At 39.0% G+C, this 22,364-nt stretch overlaps 1 protein-coding gene across 6 annotated transcripts in view; it reads left to right on the forward strand.

Moving 5' to 3' along the window:
- The window catches only part of NBEA (neurobeachin), an 844,329-nt gene that overhangs the window by 132,623 nt on the left and 689,342 nt on the right, over nucleotides 1-22,364 (forward strand). For 5 of the 6 annotated variants that reach the window (XM_074959554.1, XM_074959563.1, XM_074959572.1 and 2 more), the window contains exons 2-4: nucleotides 5,708-5,939; nucleotides 13,716-13,816; nucleotides 14,058-14,153. The exons of the other annotated variant lie outside the window; for it this stretch is intronic. In XM_074959554.1, the coding sequence (XP_074815655.1) occupies nucleotides 5,708-5,939; nucleotides 13,716-13,816; nucleotides 14,058-14,153 (429 nt within the window). The remainder of the gene's footprint in view (nucleotides 1-5,707; nucleotides 5,940-13,715; nucleotides 13,817-14,057; nucleotides 14,154-22,364) is intronic. 6 annotated transcript variants of the gene reach the window in all.

Raw genomic sequence — 22,364 nt, forward strand, 5'->3', positions numbered from 1 at the left:
TATTGACTTATGAAATGCTCAAGGTTTATCTACACCTCCATAAAAGACCTATGGTATGGCTGGCCCAGTCAACTGACTCAGGCTTGCAGGGCTCAGGCTGTGGGGCTAAAACTTTCAGTGTGGGCGCTCAGGCTCAGGCTGTAGCCCGTGCTCTGAAACCCTGTGAGGAGGGTAGGTCTCAGACCCTGGGCTCCAGCCCAGGCCCGAATGTCTACACTGCAATTTTTAGCTTTACAGCCTGAGCCCTGCAGTCCTGAGTCAATTGACCCAGTCTCTGAGACTTGGTGCCGCAGGTTTTTTACTGCAGTATTCGGTAGGCCAGTTAGCGTATATCTATCTGAAACCACCCCTCTCTATCTTAGTTTGCCAAATTTGAGGTTTGCCATAAGATATTTGAGCGGGAGCCCTCTTTGTATAAAAGAGAGCTTCTGGCCGCATAGGGCCCTACCAAATTCATGGTCCATTTTGGTCAATTTCATGGTCATAGGATTTTACAAATTGTCAGTTTTACGGTTTCAGATGTTTACATCTGAAATTTCATGGTGTTATAACCATGGCAGTCGTGTCCCAAAAGAGGGTTGTGGGAGGGTCACAAGGCTAATGTAGGGGGATTGCAGTATTGCAACCCTTACTTGTGTGCTGCTGTTGACGGAAGCACTACCTTCAGAGCTGGGCAGCTGGAGAGCAGTAGGCAGCACAGAAGTGTGAATCGCATGGTGGAGGGAGGTCATTACTTTTTGACTATCCAGGGTCCGGAAGTCAGGGGTGCTGTGGTTTCACCCCCACAGCCAGCCCAACGCCCCTCTAGTCCCCAAGTTCTGAGCCTGGAGCCAGAGAGGGGCAGGGCTGGGGGCAAGGGCACCAGAACCTTTGTAGAAGGTGGGGGGGGGGCCACAGGCGCCAGACCACTTTTTAACGTGGGCGTAGTTTGGAAGACGGGGTGGCATTGCCTCCCCCAACCCGGAAACTGCAAGTCTCAGGCAGATGCAAAGCTGCACTGATGGAGCTGTGCTTTTTGGTGATGGAGCTGATAACCGTGATCAGCTTCCTCACTGTGAAGTGCAGCCCCTGTCCAAGGCTTGTAGTTTGCGGGGGCAATGCCGCCCCTACCCCCAGAGTATGACTGTGTTAAAAATGGTGGAGGAGGTATGGCTCTCTAGGCCCTCCCCAGTTGCAGTGCTGCCCCGGGCTCCTGCTGTTTGCTGGGCTCCAGCTGCTTAGTCCTGGCTGGGCTTCTCCTGCAGAGGCTGCTCCCAGGGCCAGGTCAGACCTACTTCCAGGAACATCCCCTGGCTGCAAGAAGCACCACAGCTGCCCCCTGTACAGTGACCCCTCCCGCCACTGCTGGGGAGCGATGCAGGTAGGAAGCGGGGTGGGGGTATGGAGGTTCCTGGCTGCCCCTATGTGTAGGAGCCGGAGCGGGGCCATGTGGTTGCTTCTGGGAGTTGCATGGAGCGGCCCCTGACCCTACTCCCTGGCTGGAGTGCCAGATCAGGGCAAGCCCCAGACCCCGCTCCCCAGCGCCAGCGATAGAGAATCCATCACAACCCTTGGTAAGTTGTTGCAATTGTTAATTACTCTCTTTTAAAAATGTAACCCATATTTTCAATCTGAAATTGTTTAGCTTCAGCTTCCAGCCATTGAACCATGTTATATGTTTCTGTGCTAGACTGAAGAACCCATTATTAACTATTTGTTCCTCATGTACATACTTATAAATTGTAATCAAGGCACCATTTAACAAAGAAAAGGTTAAGCTAAATACATTGAACTCCTTGAGTCTATCACTATAAGACAAGGTTTATAATCTTTTCATCAATCTCACTGCTTTTCTCTGAACCCTCTCCAATGTATCAACAGTCTTGAATTGTGGACTCCAGAACTGGACACAGTATTCAAGCAACGGTCGTACCAGTGCAAATGCCCATCACCCTCTGCAATGTCTGCTCTGTGCTGTCTCTAAGAGGCACAGAACAGATCACTGGTGTATGCTTTTTACACCAGTGAACCCATTGGTCAGTTCTTCAGAAATAATAAATAACATTGGTTGAATAGTGTAGCCAAACAATTCTGAATTGTGTGGTCTTAAGGTTATCCATCTGTCTCAGAACCACAATCTGGGAATTAGTTTGCTTCCTCATTTATTACTATTTTATAGAGTAGGATAAGCGGCTATTAAACAGTGATACATGACCTTGATACAATTCAAGAGACTTGTTAATAGAAGCTAAAGCACTGGCTTAAATTGGTTATTGACTGTTCAATCAAGACTCAAAAGTAAAATTGTAAGTTTGACATAGGAGGAGGAATTTATTACATATATGATATAAAACCAGGAATGATTTATAATAGTACCATTTGATCTTCTATAAGGATTTGTGTCCCACCCTTTTGGAATATACTTTAAGGTCACTGACATTTGGTTTACTTCAGAAATTCTCTTTTGGAGCATGTGAAAACTGGGAGGGAAGGAAACGAGAATATTTGGTTTCATATAAACATTTTGTTTCATATAAATACTTTGTTTTGATATAAACCTGGAATAAATGTAAAAAATGTTTGGGAGCCCTAAAAATTAGGAAACTTATTTCAAGGCAAATTAAAACTGTTTGTTAGTTATTTTGTTCCTCTAATCTAGTATCCTGTGTTGAAATGGCCAGTACCAGGCGCTTCAGAGGAACAAACAAGAAACTGCAGTAGGCAGTTATGGTATAACTTGCACTAAAGTTTTTCTGACCCCTGTACATTGGCTTATGTCTCTCAGTGCAGGGTTTATATCTTCCAAAACTCAGGTTTTGTTATTTTACCACTGTAACTCTTTTGTTGTTTACCACTGTAATTTACCTGGATAGTCTCATCATCTCCATAAATACCCAATCTTAACTCTTCCTCCTTACATATTGCCTTTTGTGGTTAATGCTTCTTTTTTTTGACTCTCCATGTTCTGAAGGATGTCTCTCTGGCTACAATTACCTCTTGATCCTTGCCATTTTAGCTACACTGGTTTACTTTTTGGGTTCCCACTTTTTTTTTTCCGCCTGTAGTGGTATGTTTGTGTCTCGAGACTGTCCCCCTGTCTTAACTAACATTGATGCCAAATTTCAGGATTTTTTTTCTTTTGACTTTAGGGCTTTTTAAAATTCTCTTCTCCCTCCCCACCCTTTTTTAATTGCCTCATTTATAAATTTTTAGTGTTATTGCTAGTTTTTTTTATATCTTTCCTCTGTCGACTGGGATGAATTTATTTAAATCACCAACGGGAAACCTTGATCTAAATGATCACTTTTTATCTTGTTTTACATTTATACTTTATTTTCCTAAAGAAAGGTTGATTCTCATTGGAATGAGATATGCATACATATGCAGTCTTCTATCCGAAAAGGTCTTCCTTTCAGGTGTAATCTGTACATCAGCTAAAGGCAGTATCTTGTCTTAATAATTGTAGTGCATAGTCCAAATTATTTTAACCCAATAGAAGGCTTTACATTACCTGCCTTGTCAATACTTTAAAATGCAGCACATTTACTAAATCCTTGTCTCTAAGATATTGCATGAACAGAAATAATTTGGATTTTTTATAAGTAGAAAATGTTTAAATGCTAGGGATTAAAGTTATGTGGGAGCACTGTTGCCTTCAGCTTCTGCTGAAACCAAAGCAAAAGAGCCCTCTCTTCTCCTTTGCATCTGTAAGCAGAACGTCCCCCCAAGGTCCCCTTCCTTCATGACTAGTGCAGTGAGAATTTCCCCTCTTACTGCAGTTTATTTTAACCACTGTGTATTGCTATGTTGCGTAGAAATTAGCAGGTACAAACTGTCCAGTGGAACAAGTGTTCAATAGTGTTTGGCATGCTGAGAAAATTTGAATCGATGTGAACAGTACAAAGCTATTTGGTCAAAGAGAATGTTAATGACACTTACTCATTATTGTAAATTACTCTAATACACAACGCTAATTTACTGGAAAAATCCTCCACATAGGATACACACGTGTTACTACGAAGTCAGAAATAGCAAAACAAACCCACAGTTTTTTGAGAAGTGCACTTTAGTCTTTTATATAACTATTTCATGACTCTAAAAGTGTCTCCAGAAAAGTGCTCCAGTTTTTTTCTTTGAAAAATATGATCACCTGAGGCATCCATTATAAATGATTGCTTAAATTCTAAGTAATTACGTTTTTCATGTTCATTTAAATCTCCTAATAAACCTAAAATTCAAATACTAATAATAATTGAAGCAACAAATTAATTTGAATGTAACTTGGTTATCTCTAGAGTCCAAATTGATAGTCAACTGATTTATCATTTAGTAAATTCTGAATTATATCATTAGAATATTTTAAATTTGGTTGTTAAATTGGAAACCTGTGTGGATCACTTTCAGTAGTATTAGTCAGGTCTGAGTATTAACAATTGTGGATGTTGGGGCCAAAAGTAAAGGAAAGAATACTGAATATGCAGGTTGGTCTACCTATGTGAAAAAGGTGTGCTTGTTTCATACTGGCCACTTTAATTATTATATAGTCTGTAGGCTGTGGAAAGTGCAGACTGTTCTCAATCAAACCCTGAAAAGTTAGATTGTCATAAAATTATTCCCTATCAACACGTAATCACTGAAAGTAAGCACTTATCACAATCACATACTTTTAAAAATATCTTTCATTTAACATATAGCATTGTGCCTTAAGACTTTTTGGGTTTTTTTTCTTAGCAAATTATAGACTATATTTGGAGTCTTTATAAGGAAATATTTGTATTTTCAAGTATCTTTATTGTTACTGGGTATAAATAATATCTCTAATGTTCTGATCTTTGAGTTGTTTTGTTCCTGGATTGAATGAAGTTTTCTGCTGCTATAAAAGAGGAGAAAAATTCTGAAAAAATGACAGGTGTTCCTCGTTTGAGTAAGATCTCTTTCATGGATTGCCTTTTTTCAGTTATGTAGGCAGATATTTGCAGGTTGGGGTGAATGCACTTTATTTTGGCTATATTTGGAGCCAAATAGGCTCTATCCATTTTTTGTTCAGTTTTACCTACACCCCAAGTAATTTTGGGATCTGTTCAGAAATAAAGCTCATTGGATTGGAATTTTCTACATCAGGGAGTCTCAGAAGTAATACATTGAGTTCACATATCTCCAGTTTTATCCTTTGAGTAAGCAACTTTCTTTTCCAAGAGCTGCAGACAGGTGTGTGCTATTATTTGAGCCAATTCTAATGCTGCTACTTGTGCACTTGTTTGGTGGAGTAGCCTTCCCTTTGAGTGAGTTGGTCTAAAGAGGATTGCAAAGATATTTTGATTTCTGAGCCAATTCAGATGCTGCTATTCTTGTACTTCTTCTGTTCATTGGAGTCAATCTGCCCTTTGAATTAGTTGGCGTAAGGAGGACTGCAGAGAGGTTTCCATTTCTGAAAGTGTGCTATCCAATACTGAGGGAAAATTTCAGTTAATTTCTTATATGATTTTAGTGGCCATTGTGCTTTTGCCATCTTGATTATCTTCCTGATCTGTTGCCATTGAGATGTGAGTTTTCATATCAAATTTATTTGGATTGTCTCCCTTTCCACTCAAAGAGTAGTCAGTATTGGTTAAAATAAGGATCTGTAAAGCTGCCAGCCAGTTCAGAGACACTGCTCAACTCCTCAGTAAGACTCAAATTATACGTTACACATACTAACATTTGTTTTTTTTTTTCTTTTTCTTTTTAGCTGGTTGGTGGAGAGTTTGATCTAGAGATGAACTTTATAATCCAGGATGCAGAGAGCATAACGTGTATGTCGGAGCTTTTAGAACACTGTGATGTAACATGCCAAGCAGAAATCTGGAGTATGTTCACAGCCATTCTACGTAAAAGTGTCCGTAATTTACAGACCAGCACGGAAGTTGGCTTAATTGAACAGGTACTGCTGAAGATGAGTACAGTGGACGACATGATTGCAGGTATAAATTACTGATTGATATGTATAACTTCAGTGTTCCTGAACACTCAAGCGTTGCAAGCCTAGTCGTTATTTACATTTCACAAGCAGTAAATTATTTGTTGATTATTGATTCTGAGTCAACAGTACTAAATCAACTTTATCTAAATGTAATGGGCAAAGATTGTAAAATACTCTTGTTTTAGAAGTAATGTTGAAATAGTTTAGTTAGTATGCACAATTCTTTTAAAAAGAAAATAGATGACTGCCTGATCTTAGTGATAAAATAAGACAGCTTTCAATATATCTCATAAGAGCATCTCTGACACTTATTCTCAGTTTCTAAAAATATTAATTGCTATGAATTGTTACATTATTATGGCCCACTTAAATAAATAGTACAATATTCTTTGTGATTAAAAACTAAGAACACTAGAAATGTTCAAATTTATTGAATATTGTATTTTTGGACTGTATTAAGCATTTTTATTTTAGTTTCTATGCTTCAATTTTTGCCTGCCTTTTAAAACATCTGTGCTTTTTATAGCCTCTCTTGAATTTTCATTTCAGATGGCTTTTCAGTTTTTAATACTTTTTTTTTTAGTATTCCCTGTGTTTCCTTCTACTAAAACATAGCATACTTTATTTGCACATCTATGAGAACTCATGAGAGTCTGGGATTACAGAAGATGTTGCCTGTCTGAGGCTTCCAATTTATTCATACCCTCAGTATCTGGAGATTATTCCTGTTTTCTTAGTTGTAAGAAATCTGAGATACTCTGGTTAGAAGGGTAGGCTAAGCTCCCACTTTTAGAATGTGATCAGTAGGATTTACAGAACTAATTTTTCACTCATTACAGTTGTTGGGGAGATGCAGGAGAAATTCAAAAGGCCATCTTGCCTTCATCAGTTTAGGGTTAGCTTTTTCATCTTATGTATTTTAGTACTATGTTTAGAGTAGTGTAATTGACCTAAAAATAGTGAAATTTTTGAAGAGTTGAATAGTTTTTCTTTCCATAAATTCTAGCTGATTTACAAATAGTTGCTAAGTGAGAGGATATATAGGTGGTTATTTTATTTTTAGTGCCCAAATATGTGCTAGCTGCTTTACAGAAGAAGTAAAAATATGGTACCTGTCAAAAGGAATTTTGAGTCTAAATTTAGATGAGATTCCTTAAGTGAAGAAGCTATAATCAAGACAGGAGTTGGGGAAAGGATGATGGTAACAGCAGTGTGAAAATGTGTTTACTGAGACTTGTGCATCTTGGGGGGTTTAGTAAATATCAAATTGTATGTAATACTAAATCTTCATAAATGGCCCCGTTTACTCTGTCCAGAGTAAGTGCCTTTGTGAGGTGCTTAGCATATTTTTTGTCCTTATAAGTATGTTTTAAAATTGTAAATGATTTGTTCTTTTCAGTCTGTGTGAATTTGCTGCTTATAATTCAAGACTATACATCAAATAATATTGCTACTAAGTAGCAGTAATAGGTACCCACTGCTAACATCACTGAGAAACATGGTGCATAGTCCTGTGCCCCTCAAGTAAATGCGTAAGCCAGTAGATGATCCTTGTTCTGTGGTGTGAAGAACCACATACTCAAGCAGTAGCAGATCAATATAGTCACACAGCCAAAGATGCACCGTTACATATGCCCTGTGACCAACCTTTCAAACTGTTAAAATGGTACACAAGGAAAGGGGCAGTCAAGTTCTACCTGTAAAGGGTATTATTTTGTTAAAACTAACATTACGGTTTTTAGACTGAAACACATAAGAAACCAGTGCAATAACTGTAATGTGCTCACAAAACCCTGCTTCACTAAGAAAGCAAACAAGACATTGAGTTCTCCACTTTCCAAATAGTCTCAAGGGTAACTCTGATGAGGCACATGTAACTCTGATGATGCCAACATCATAGGGAAAGAGTAAAAGGTGCCTAAGTAACTGAAGATGGCAGAAGACAGTATAATATTTGGGATCCAGAAGCAGTTGGGAAATCAAAGACCCATGAGGTTGCAAGTATTGATAAAAGGCTGGCATACCTCATCAGTAAAGGGAGTGGATGCCTACTCCATTAATTTTTCTAAGAATCCTTTTTCCTGCCTATCAACAGCATTTCAGAGAAGGTTTTTAAGAGACAGCTTAGGCAAGTTTGCTTTTATCTCTGCTCCTATGAAAGTGGAAGAGTGGAAACTACTCTACAGATCTGATTACAAGACAAATTGAGTATCAGAATTCTGATGGCACTGCAGCTCAGAATGTATGTCAATCACTAGTAAAACCCCTGTGTATGTGCTGTTCAATTCCTGTTCACAAAAACTCTGCTGGACCCTTCATGAGAGAGCTCTATGGGTGGATGAATCACCTATCAGACCTTTGACAGAAAGGAACAGAGACACCGGAGTTAGTTGCTTTGCTTCTACTTCTCCAGCTTCTGCAGATGTTTCACTACCACCTCATGGTCAATAGTGGCATTGGCAACTAACAAATCAAAAATGAATGAACGTTGGTACCTAATAGCCGATCATCACCAGGAGGCTATTGCCTGACAATAACCAGTGCCTTAGGGTAGGCTGATGCATAGGGGTCAAGGTTGACAGGATGACTCCAGATGATGCCAGAGCTGCTTTGCTACAATCATTCCTACCCACTTTCCTAAAATGGTGAGGTGAAAAATGTGGTGGTACAGTAATTGTTTGTTTCCTAGCATTCAGTGAGGATCTTTTGAACATGGGCCAAACCATAACTTAGTTCTAGGATTTGGTTCCACTCTATTCCAAAATAGTCAGTCTGTCAGTGGTGGGCCTAATATTTCCAAGCTGGCTTGTAAAGTACAGGTATCCTTCTTGCAACTCATTAATTGTGGCTCTGTCTCTCTCAGTACTTCCTGAAATACTGTGATCAAAGTTAGGTGTAAATCAAGCAGAAAATATTGTCTACATTGTGTCATGTTCAGACAGCAATCTACGTAAGTCTCAGTCCACATTCTCTATACAAAATGGATAGAAAATACTGCATAGTGGGGAAAAGCTGACTTCATTTGAGTGGAGCCAGTTCAGATACATGAGGCTGCCATCTACTTGAAGCATTTCATGTGCTGAGATTTTGCAGATGCTGTGGCAGAGGAAATATCTTAATCTTCATGACAGCTTTTGCATTGGAACACATTTCTCTGCCATCAATTGCATTGAAAATTGGGATGACTATCATTTGGTATTTGTCTCTTTCCCAGAAACTTTGTTTGTCACAGGTCATCTGGATACCCTGACAATCTAAAGATTATACTACAGGAAGGGATATTGATCCATTTTATCAGTGGTTGAGGGCAAAAGATTACTATAATGACCAGATAGATTATTGGCAGATGGCCTTAACAGCTATAAAGTAATTTCCTTCAGAGAACTTACAAAACTGAGTCCCTAAATTTTTGGGTAAGAACTAATGAAGCAAGTCTTCTGACCCAATAGTTTCTTTAGATAGTATATTCGTAATAACAGCAAAATCTGAATTGGTGTTTGCTAGCCTAACTTGTCATGCAAAGTACAATTTACAGTTGCCTTTTCTTCATTGAGACCTATTTCATCTCCAGGATCTTAGTTGTTATGCTGCAGGTGGTTAGGGTGCTCGAAAGTTGATTGAATTGAATTTTGAGCACTGAAACAGTAACTATTTTAAAGCAAAGTTAAACTAAAGTTGCTCCCACCAAATAATGCTATAGAGGCAGCTGGGCTGTTAACAGAAATTGTTCCTGGAAATGCATCCATTTGAAAATTTTGGAAAACCTCATTGCCTTATTAAGTGAAAGTTAAACTTCACAGCCAGCTTGTAAAGCTTGGTTACTAAACTTAAGCTTTACACAATGTAGTTCCTTCTGAAGCACAATGTAGTTCCTTCTGAAATTGTGTTGCCAATGCCTTCCATGCAGATGAACTATGAAGGGAAATGCCATGTTATCTCTTGTCCGATGCTATGCTCAGTGTTACTTCAGAGACAACTGAGCTATGTTAAAGTTTTAAGCTGTTCCTTACATGACTGAATTAAGGTTCTTTCAGATGAGTTTAAAGAGTAAATGTAAAATATTAAGGACAGTCTGGGTTGCCAACTCTCCAGGATTGCCCTGGAGTCTCCAGGAATTAAAAATTAATCTTTTGTTAGATTATGTCATGTGATGAAACCTCCAGAAATACATCCAACCAAAATTGGCAACCCTAAGCTGTTTGACAAGTGTACATTAGGTGGCAGTTACTGCAAGTAAAACCTGTTACATTAATTGTTTGAAATGAATTAAAATAAGGAGAAAAGGTTTCTCTCCTCCCCCCATAATTTCATTTTTATAGTTTTATTTACAAAACGAGACTATAGATACATGTTAAACCTGTGTGGTATACTTATTATGACTTTGTATCACATAAAATGACAAGAACCTCAGAAAAGCCATGCTTTTTGACATTGCCATTCCTATATGGTGAGTGGATTAGTATAGTGTATATATACTAAGTATGGATTAAATCTTTTCAGACAAGACTTGTGATATGCAGTACTAGGATTTATTAATCAAAAACCAAGCAAGAAAAAAGTTAAAACTAACTTCAATTATATCAAAAGAAATTAATCTAATTTAATCTAACTCTTTGTAACTGGAGCATGTAGCAAAACCAGTAATAAAAGTGGCCCAAGAGTTTGCATTTTAAGGGCATTCTTCTTTTGTTTATTACTTACAAAGTCCTGGGCTTGAACCTTTCAGTGCTTTTTGTTCAGTGTGTATGTGATGTTGCTGTGTTTTTAAGTTTGAATAAAAACACTTCAGCCCAGTTTGAGTAAAAGGGGAGCAAATAATTTTGCTATTATAAAAAGCAGCTTTTTTGAAAAGCTCTAGCTCAGCAGCAGTTTGAACAGAAATGTGAAATTTGCCATGGAGTGTGTCCCTAGCTAGAACATGTATTTTGATGGTCCACTGAAGATCTGTTTTAATTTTGTGATCATGAGGATTATTTAAAATGTACTCTGCACGTGTGTAGTAACTTGAATGAAAAAGAATTTCTCTCTGTTCTGTTGGAGGTGTGATAACATAGTCATTGAAGATGAATGGAATTTTTGAGGGATCTTCTGCTTTCTACCAAATACTTCCATATTACACAATTTCTTTTTCTATTTAAAGGAAAAAACCCTCAAAGTGTACACACAAATAAAAAAAGAAACAAACTTAGAAGAAGGTTAAGGTTGCAAAGTGGAGTACTCAAAAGTCAGGGCGAAAATTGACTTGCAGTCTCAACTCTTCCCCTTTCTGCATATTCAGCGTGTTACAGTCCTTAATTACCAGATCAAATGCTGTTGTTTCCTCAGGACTTCTGCCACAGTCAGGATGCAGGGTGGATGGTATGCAGTGAATGAGGCAGAACATTGATAGGAAATGGATGTGGACTCCCATTGGATGAAGAGATATCACACACATCATCACTTTCAAACTAAAATATTTCTTTGATTTTTGTTTTCCTTCAGTAAGCTCTTCACAAACAGACCTCACACACCGACTCTTGCAGGATACATTTTTAAAAAACCTCTTAACTAATCAAATGATTTATCCTACAGGCAGGGAAAGGAAAAAGAGATCATTATTATTATTTTTTTTATTTAAATACTTGGGAGGCACTTGGACCCTATGATGAAAGTTGCCATAAGTGCCTAGGTGGTTTTTTTATTTTTATCTTCACTGTTCAGTGGGTGAACTTGTGCTTCATGAACTGTCCGCCATGCAACCTGTGCACTAAATGAGGCTTCATTCACTGCATGCTCCAACTTGCTCACTGAGAGCTATAATCTGCTCTTTCAGTGGTACAAATTCAGAGCAAATCCAGTGGATTTACTTATAGCACATAGTGTGGGAATTACAAATAGAATTCACTTCAAAATGATGCGTGGATCTAGAGGACCCTATTCCTAATTACTATGCACCAGTGTACCATTCAATCAGAACACAAGAGGAGGGAGTGGTTCTGTAGAAAAAACAGTGTGTGATCCTGTAATTAGGATACAGTCCTATAACTGTCTCCTGAAAACTTTCTAGGGGCTTTCCTTCAGAGTCCTGCATCATTCAGTATGCACATGTGCATCAAGTAAGATAAGGTTTTTAAAAAAGGTACTTGTGTGTACATGTTTCAATGCTGTTAAAACATTGGGAAATCATTTTAAAAAAAAAAACATGCTTATAGTACAATATGTAAACTATTCTAACTCAGACAAATCAGACCGATATTCATTATACCTGTGAAATCACACATCTCAACATTTCCCAGACTGATTTCAAGTTTCTATGCCTTCCTGCTGATGTATAAGAGCAGTTTTAAACACAGACAAAACCACATTTTTAAAAGGAGGTTTTTTTCACTGCCTACGAACTACTAAATGACTAAAAAATGTTCCTGGATAATTCCTGGTTACAAGATCTGAAAAATTTCAGTTCAGAAAGTGAAAGTTTGGTAATTACGAGCAACTGAAAAAGGCTAGTTAGAGAAAATGTTTATCTTTTAGCTATAACTGCTCCTATATCCTCCAGCTGTAATGCAAAATGTTCTGGTAAATTGAAGGGAAATATGGTGAACTTCCTTAGCAGCTGAAAAGATATGTCCCAGGCAGCTTTCTGACCCCAAAGCAACCATTGGAACAGAGTAGGAGAGAGGTTCTTTGGAGATAAGGAGGAAGAGAAAAAAATCTGAGTTTTGTTAGAACAAAGAATGTTATGGAGAAAGATGTCTGACTGGTGAATGACCCTGGGGATCTAGAAGCATGTCTAAAATATTGGTGGATAAGGGCCCTAGTTTGCCTTAATCTGTTTGGTCTGAATCCTCTGTGCATTGGAAGCTGCTCCTTGAAATTGTAACAGCTTTTGTGTTTTCTCTCTGAGGGTCAAAACTTATACTATCCTTCCTCCTGCTATGATGGCATCTGAGGACACTAATAGCAATTCTTAGAAGTATTGGGCTTTGAGGGAAAGCAAAGAGAACATGAAAAGAACCAGGATTCCCCAAATGATCCAAAACCTTAAAATGAGCATGAATATTTCATTTTTAAAAGTCTAAAATCTATTTATTAATCTTGAATGCTATTTTCTCTGAAAAGTGAATTTTTTTTGTTCCTATTATCTGTATACGTTTCTTGCATTTTGAAATGCTGTAACGGACGATATGTCATCTATTAATTATTCTATAGAAGTTTTTGTCACTTGTAGTGATGGACTTTAGCAGATCCTCTTTTCCCCTCATTGTTTGGCATTGCATTGTGGTCAAATCTAAAGTTTCCATACTTGGGTACCAAATTAAAGAAGAATGCAGAGAAATAAAATTGCAAGATGATATAGCAAACAGTTCAAAGAATGTTGATGTGTACATCTTAGCTCTCACATGCTCGAAACATGCTACTGGAATAATGAGGAAACATCCTAAAATGTGCAATACAATGGTGATAAATATTCAGCAATAGGTTCCTAGCCCATTGTGATAAAACTGCAAACATAAAAGATTGTTTCTGTATACTTATTTACTGTTTTGTTAAAAACTGGAAATTCTAGAAATGGGCATGTAATCATATGTATATTTTAAACGTAAATGATTTTATGGGAAAAGTGGACATTCTTGAATTCATATTTTGTTATACAATCCTTAAGGCCACAGTTTGATTTTAACATTTGTGAATAAAGTTTACTTTTAATGAAATTGCCATTTTCAGCTTGTACTTGCAAATAATTTCTGTGACAAACAGTGTAATTCAGAGTTCAGAATAACTTTATTTTCCTTTGAAGATCTTCTAGTTGATATGTTGGGGGTTCTTGCCAGCTACAGCATCACTGTCAAGGAGTTGAAGCTTTTGTTCAGCATGCTTCGAGGCGAAAATGGAATCTGGGTAAGCTGTGGCCAGATAAAGTATTAAGTGTCAGTGCATTAGTGCCTGAGGTTAATGTAAACTGTCTCTAGAGGCATATGAAATTGAATTTATGTTAATTGAATTACTGTTTTAAAAGTTTTTAAAAACAGTTTTAGAATTAATTTACTGGTTTGTTTGAAAACTATCCAGTGGCTAATAAAGCTATAGAATATCATTAACTGGTTGCATTGACATTTCTACAATTCTGTTGTTTTAACAGCCAAGACATGCAGTTAAACTATTGTCAGTCCTTAATCAGATGCCACAGAGACATGGTCCTGATACCTTTTTCAACTTTCCGGGCTGTAGTGCTGCAGTAAGTTTTTAACCAAAATGCTTCTATTTCTGGGAACAATAAAATAACTTTCTTGTATGCATTACTTTATCAGGTTTGGATATCCTTCTTAATAAAGAAATGGGGAAAACATTACCCAGTATAATTTTTCCAGAATAGACTAGGTCTTGGATGTTCAGGGAAGCTTGGCATAATACTGAGGTGATACCATACCCCAAGGTACTTAATGTCAAAAGTAAAAGGAGATTTTTTTGCATGAGATGGATTAGGAGAGGAGAAGTATTGTGGGGCAACATATTTTTTAAATTGAAAGTTTACAATAATAGTAAATGATTAAAACAAGAGGCTGATACTATATAATTAGAAGTGTGTGTGGTGCATGCATGTACACATGCTTACAGATTTATATTGGAGATAGCCCAGTTCTAAATTTTATCATGTGCGTTTAACTGCCTCACCTGAATAGTGTCCACTGAGACTACTGCTAATGTTTTTAAAAGCAGCTTGCCAGATAAATGCCCATCCCCCCCTCTCCCCCCCACCCCCAGTTATGTACTATCCCTTTCCTATACTCTCCAAACTACATCTGCCTGAGTCCCAGGACAAGCAATTTTCAGTTCTGGACAGGGTCAAGGTGGAATATCTCATGCACCATCATGGCTTAAATTGGAAGCTGTATGTTGGTGGAAAGAGATGATTTGCAGTAACCAGCTGGAGTAGGCACTAGCTTCTGACCTCAAAATGTGGTACTTTTATTCAAGAAAAGCAGTTTCAGATCATGTATACAGGTATGGCTCTCTGAGATCTGTAAATTGGACTCATGGTAACTAAGGTACATACCTTTATAGATCAAAGAATAGGAAAAACAATACCAGCAGTATTTTTTATAAACTCTTAACATATGCATGCTATATATCAGGGATCTCAAACTCAAATCACCACGAGGGCCACATGAGGACTAGTGCATTGTTCCTAGGGCCTCATCACTGAAACCTTTTCATACAATGATACAAAAGTATAGTCAAAAATGAAAAAAATGAAGAGTAATACAGTATGCTATTAAAAGTCAATGCATTAACTTTTTAAAAACTGTAATGTGAAGAGGGGTTTTAATAAAATTTAAACACTCAGTAGTGCACCTCACTCAAATGACAAAACACGCCTTTGCTTTTAGAGTTACTTTGGTTAAAGACCCCCCCCGTCCCCTTCCTCACCCCCATTCCAACCCCTTTCCCAAAGTCCCTGCCTAAATTCTGCCCCCTCCCTGTCCCTGTTCCAACCCCTTCTCCAAATCCCTGCCCTGGCCCTGTCTTCTCACCTGAGCGCGCCGCTGCTGGTGGGATCGGAGCCTATGGTGGGCTGCAGGAAATAACTCTGCGGGCCATGTGTTTGAGACCCCTGCTATATATGATACAGAAAAATTAAAGTATATTGTGGTGTATAAGAGTTTTGTCAACTCTTGTTTGAGATGACTAGCATAACTCATTTGTGGCTTTGAGAGTAATGCCCAATCCAAATATCTAATTATAAACACTTTATCCTGCTCCACATCATCATGTGTATTCATTCATTCATTTTCTCTCTCTCTCTGTACATATATTACATGGTATATATTGTATATATAAAATACTGTATATGTAATATTACCCACAAAATACATTAAAAGAAAATTAGCAAGCTTGTAAAGTCAAGCACTCAAAAATTAAGAAATGCCAGAATTAAGGTAGTTTATGCAACCTTAATTTGGCTCCCTTGTGTATATGCCTTAGGGATACAGTCTCTAGTTACATGATCATATACTATTTTCCCATAAGAACCCTGCCTCATTCAGTGCACACAATGGGTGGTACTCAGTAAATGAGCAGCTATTCAATATTTTGTTTTATCCTCATTCAGTGTGTCCAAGGCCTTATTACTAACCTGCTCTAAATACAGAATGCATTAATTTGTTCATGGGCTTGTCTATGGTGCTCATCACTATGGTATCTGAGTGGTTCACAAACATTATTTTCACAAAACCTTTGTGAGGTGAGGTGGATGATGATATCCTGATTTTCATAGAATCATAGAATATCAGGGTTGAAAGGGACCTCAGGAGGTCATCTAGTTCAACCCCCTGCTCAAAGCAGGACCAATCCCCAACTACATCATCCCAACCAGGGCTTTGTCAAGACTGATCTTAAAAACTTCAAAGGAAGAAGATTCCACCACCTCCCTAGGTAATGCATTCCAGTGCTTCACCACCCTCCTAATGAAAAAGTTTTTCCTAATATCCAACCTAAGCCTCCCCCACTGCAACTTGAGACCATTACTCCTTGTTCTGTCATCTGCTACCACTGAGAACAGTCTAGAGCCATCCTCTTTGGAACCCAGTTTCAGGTAGTTGAAAGCAGCTATCAAATCCCCCCTCCTTCTTCTCTTCTGTAGACTAAACAATCCCAGTTCTCCCAGCCTCTCCTCATAAGTCATGTGTTCCAGTCCCCTAATCATTTTTGTTGCCCTCCGCTGGACTCTTTCCAATTTTTCCACATCCTTCTTGTAGTGTGGGGCCCAAAACTGGACACAGTAATCCACAGTAATGAGGCCATTTTACAGATGAAGAGGTGAGGAAGAGAGGTGAAGTTCAGAAATATCCACTGATTTTGGGTGTCCAGTTTGAGATGCCTAAGAACTGATATTTCAGTGTGCTCAGCATTATATAATCCTTTATATGTTCAAACCATATTTCACACTGACTTTAATTGCAGCTATTGGAGCTCAGCACTTGTGTAAATTAGCCTCCAAGATCTCAAGCTATGCACCCAGAAACTGAGGATCACAAAATAAGTGACAGTCACTGAAAAGTTAAATTTAACTGACTTGCGTAGCATCACACAGGAACTTTGTAACAGAGACAGGGATAGAATCCAGTTCACCAGGGCAGCATTCAGCTGTCCCAATTATGAGACATCCTTTCTCTTTTTGCAAACCCTTGCCTCGGTCACAACCCACCTTCCAATTTCTGCAACAGATGAAGTAGCGATCCTGCACACAGCAGCCTCCTTCACTGCAGAACCCTGATTTGTCCCCTGCATAGATCCAGCCTGCTTACTGAGTGAGCAGATTTTTTAAAAAGCAAATTGAAAACAAACACAAATTTCCTCAAATGGAATGATATTGATACCCTCATTGTTCACGATCAGGGTTAGAACCAGGGGTGGGATGATTTAAATCACCAAGTGAAAAGCCTCAATTTAAATAATAGATTTTAATCAACTTTTCCATTTGTAACTCAGTTTCTAAAGCAAAGCGTATTTTCAGTGGTTGATGTAAATCACTATGTTTTAATGGCAAAAACTAAATAGAGTCTTTACACTAAGTTTCGTACATCTTTTTATTGTTTAGGAGGGCACAACACTATAACTATGAGCTTTTATTTAAGCAATGAGAGAGCTTAATATTTTCACATTGTTATTAATTGTACAGTTTTAGTATGTTAAAAATGATGAATCACATGATGAATGATATTGCTTATTTACTAGATGATTAACTTTTTGTTCTTGATTTGTGTCAAGTTCCTTTAGGATGTTAACTGGAATTTAATTAAACACACAAAACAGTATATAAACTTCATTTTTATTAACCAAAACAAGCCCTTAATATACAGTACACGACTATTGTGCCATATTTATAAAGCTTGACCTCAAAAGTTAATTGTTTTTCTTCTGATTCTTTATACAGAAAAGCAGCCTTTAACTCTTTTAGCAGAGGCTCTTAATGCATTTTATATTAAATTCAGATTTCATTTTAAACCGGTTTATTTTAGAAAGAAAAATATAATTTAAATAATCCAAAAAATTGATTTAAAAAAAATCTTTTTATCTACCCTGTTGGAACCTTTAGATCCACAGCACAGTCATCTGCAACTTGAGCTAATAGAATAGTTGATAGCAATAGTAGGCTGTTGTCCTTTATGTGAACCAGATCTAGAGGGAACACACACCTTTGCCAGTGGATTTGTGTGTGTATATGAGAGAGAGAGAGAGAGAGATATGCGCGCGCGTACACACACACACATATGATCTTCATGCATTTTGAATAATATGTGGAATGAGGCCAAAGGAGGATAAAAGAATAGTAAGTATGAATAATAATGGGGAAAATCTGGAAAGATTTTATATATGGCTTATATACGTAAGCAAATACAATATCCTCATTTTTATTTCCGAATATATAAAAATAAAAGGATAGGATTAAAAAACACCTTGAAAAAATGTAATACCAAAATTAAAATCTTAATTCTGCATGTATCATATTGTCTTATTTAGGGACAATACGGACTTACTTAAGAGTCAGTAGGCTTCAGAGAATAAGCCCAATGCATGGGAGTATTTAGAGGACTGCTCACTCAGGTTGTAAACTCTTCAGGACACACACCTGTCTTTTTATATAAATGTAAAACACATAGCCTTTACTCTCAACTTGCCACTGCTCCAAAGTGGGCACAGTGTATGACAGACTCCAAAATTAGACACACAAAACTTATTCCTATGGGGAACCTATATATGGTGTGGGATTTATTCTTTTGGTACTAATACATTTCTTTATTTCTCATGGAAATAATTTGATGGAAAAAGACTAGCTCTTCTTTGAGTGATGGTCCCTGTTGTTTTCGACTGTGGGTTTACACAGGTGTACCATAGTGCCCTGAGGCAGAGAATTGGAAAGTAGCATCCACTGGTCTGCGCATGGGCACTGGCTCACCTGGTGCCTTTGACTGAGGGGTTAAACGGATGGGCAGACTGGCTGCTTCTCCCGTTCCTTCTCAGTGCCACATGGTCTGGGTCAGAATCTTCAGTGTCCACAGCTTCAACTTCATCCGACAAAATAAAAATATTCTAGTTTGTAAATAGTTTTAATAATTTTATCCTTCTAAAATAGATTAGTCTCCAGACACCCCTCCCCACCCATACTCCATTTGGGTACCAGACCTTGCTCAGGACTCTGTGCTTCTTGCCTGCAATCCTTCTCGATCAACTACCACCAGAGCTGCCTGTACTCCCTTGGGAAAGCTCTCATTGTGTCAAGGTGGAGTATCAACCAGTTGTTCCCCAGCCATACCTGAGAAAGGTAGGGACTTCGTCTCTGCAAATACCTCATGGAGAAGGCCATGAGACCTCAACTGAACCCAGGCCGGGGAAACTCCCCACCCCCTGTGCATTGGCCTGATTAATCAAGGACTGTACCTCCTGCTGTGAAGTCAAGCTCTGGTGTGGGAGTATCTACCCCCACAGATGCCATGGCAGGAAGCTAGGAAACACTCTCATAAGCATGATATTAAGTCTTCCTCAAAGTCCACTTCAAAGAAGTCAGATTCAGCTGTAAGCAAGCCTTGCAGCTCAGCCCATGAGGACTTAGTACATCCTAAGTCCCAGAGCCACAATAAGAAAGTCCAGTACTGAACCGTGTTCTGTTGGTACCATCATCCTTGGCTACTCCCAAACTCCAGGATGCATCTCTTCTTGGGCCCAACAAAGAGGAATTCTCCGAGACTATGGATATTCTGCCTGTCTTGGACTATGTCCAATCTTTAAAGAGATCAGGTTTGTCTAGCAGCTCCTTGCAAGTTCACTTAGTGGCGATCAGCACATACCATCCACTTTCTCAGAGCTACTTGGTCTTTGCATATCCACTGACCAATATTGTGGAAAGGCCTAATAAGAATTTTCCCACCTATTCAGAAGCCTACACCCCAATGGGAACTGAACCTTGTTCTGTCAGTACTCACAAAACTCCCTCTTTGAGCCTTTAGCTACTTGCTTCATGTCTCTCTCCTTTCCATGAATGTCGCTTTTCTTGTAGCCATCACCTCAGCGAGAAGGGTTGGCGAACTTGGAGCAATGACAGATTCTTCACACACTATCTTCCATAAGAATGAGGTTTCTTTACATCTGCACTCCAAATTCACCCCTAAAGTAGCTTAGAATTTCACCAACACTAATTGATTCACTTATCTGTGTTCTTCCCAAAACTGCATGCTTCTGCACAGAAAGTAAGACTCCACTCCCTTGATGTTCAGTGGGCCTTGGCTTTCCACATACAGGGATTAAGACGAATCAGGAAATTTCTGAGGCTGTTCATCACTATAGCAGAAAGAGTCAGAGACCATGCCATCTCCACCTGGAGAATCTCCAAATGGATCTCTGCCTGCATTCTACTCTGTCAGCTTTCAGACCTTCCCCTACCTCCCCAATGTGGTAAGAGCTCATTCCATCAGAGTGCAAGTAACAACTATGGCGTCTCTTCAGGAGGTGGTACTCCTGGACATCTGTAAAGCAGCCATGTGGAGCTCCATTCACAAATTTACCAGATATTATGCCTTGGTACAGGACTCTTCTGCTGATGCCTCATTTGGTTGTGGTACTCAGCCTTACTGTCTACATCCTTGCATCCTCTTCCTCCTTAGATATCCTTGTCAATCAGCTGCAGTGGAATACAATAGGGACCATCACTTGAAGAAAAGTTTACTTATCTGTAACTGGAGGTTCTTTGAGAGGAGTGGTTCCTGTCTGTATTGCGCTACCTGCCCTTCTCCTCCTCTGCTTCAGATCTTATCTGACTTGCGGTAGAGAAGGAACTGGAAAGAGTCAATCCATTATCCTGTCGGTCAGAGGCATGAGGTGAGCCAGGGCACATGAGCAGACCAACAGATACTATGTTCAAATTCTCTGTCTCCGGGTGCATGTTTCCCATACTGTGGCAAAGTATCTCCTTCGTCTCGCTAGACTTAGCCCTTCCGCCTCTGGGGATGGCGGGTCTGGAGTAATCAGCCCCACTCAAGGCAGGGCTTGCCTTCCCCCTTCTGTGCTCTCTTGGTCGTATTTTCAGGGTAGGCCTCAGGACTGGCTTAAGGGGTGATCCTTCACCAAACAAAAAGGAAACAATCTTGTAAACAAAAAAACCCAAGGGGATACCTGTCGCTGCCTCCTCTTGGTTGCCCTGGGATGTCAGTCCTTCCCCTAGCAGGCAGTCAGGTTTGGCTGTTTTCCCCTATGGCAAGGAGCACAGCCACTCACCCTGGAGCAGCTTATTTCCCTGCTGCCACTAGCCTGGCAGCAGCTTGTCTGTCTGTCTCTCTCTCTCTTCCCCCTTCCTCTCACCAGAGGAGGGGTTTTAAAAGGCCTCAGGCAGCCTTTAATTGGATTCGGTTGTCCCTAATTGACCTGAGGTAACCCTGTCTCAGCTAGTAGGGAAGAGGGCCTTTAAAGTTCTAGGGCTAACACATCTGCCTTCCAGCAACTTCTTGCAGACATCTGGCCTGACTTTGTCACAATACATAACCCCACAGTGGAAAACAGATAAGGACCATACATCTTGACAATTCTCCAGTTACAAGTAATCTCCTCTATCGTTCTGGGATGTATTAGCAGGAGTGTTGTCTGTAAGATGTGGAAGGTAATTGTCCTGCTCTACTTGGCACTGGTGGGGCCTCAGCTGAAGTACTGTATTCAGTTCTGGGAGCCATATTTTAAGAAAGATGTGGACAAAATAGAAAGAGTCCAGAGGAGAGCTACTAAAACGATGAAAGATTTAGAAAACCTGACCTATGAGGAAAGGTTAAAAAAAAAAAAGGGGGAGGCATGTTCAGTCATGAGAAAGAACCTCATAAGTCTTCAAATGTGTTAAGCACTTTTATAAAGACGATGGTGAGCAATTGTTCTCCATGTCCACTGAAGTAGGACAAGAAGCAATGACCATGGTCTGCAGCAAAGGAGATTTAAGTTAGATATTAGAAAAAAAAATTGAACTCTACAAGAATAGTTAAGCATTGGAATAGGCTTCCCACAGAGGTTGTGGAATTGGAAGTTTCTAAGAACTGGTTAGACAAACACCTGTCAGGGATTGTCTAGGTATATTTGGTCATGCCTCAGCTCAGGGGGCTGGGCTTGATGAGTTCTTGAGATCCCCTACATTTCTATGAATTTGTGAATTTTCAACAATAGAATTAAACTTTTGTGGTATATTCGGGACTAATATGGGTGGTATATTCGGTATATAATTTGTGGTATATTCGGGACTAAAATGGAGAACATTTGAGAGGTATGCACATAGCATGCTTTTTGATGCTATGTAAATAACAGGTATTATTCTGTATTTGTGTATAGTAGTGCCTTTCTGGATACACAAGAAGAAACACTCCCTTCCCCGAGGAGCTCAGTACAGTTTCACACCACTCTGTTTAGAACACTTTAC

This window comes from Natator depressus, chromosome 1 (assembly GCF_965152275.1).
Source record: "Natator depressus isolate rNatDep1 chromosome 1, rNatDep2.hap1, whole genome shotgun sequence".
Taxonomy (NCBI): domain Eukaryota; kingdom Metazoa; phylum Chordata; order Testudines; family Cheloniidae; genus Natator; species Natator depressus.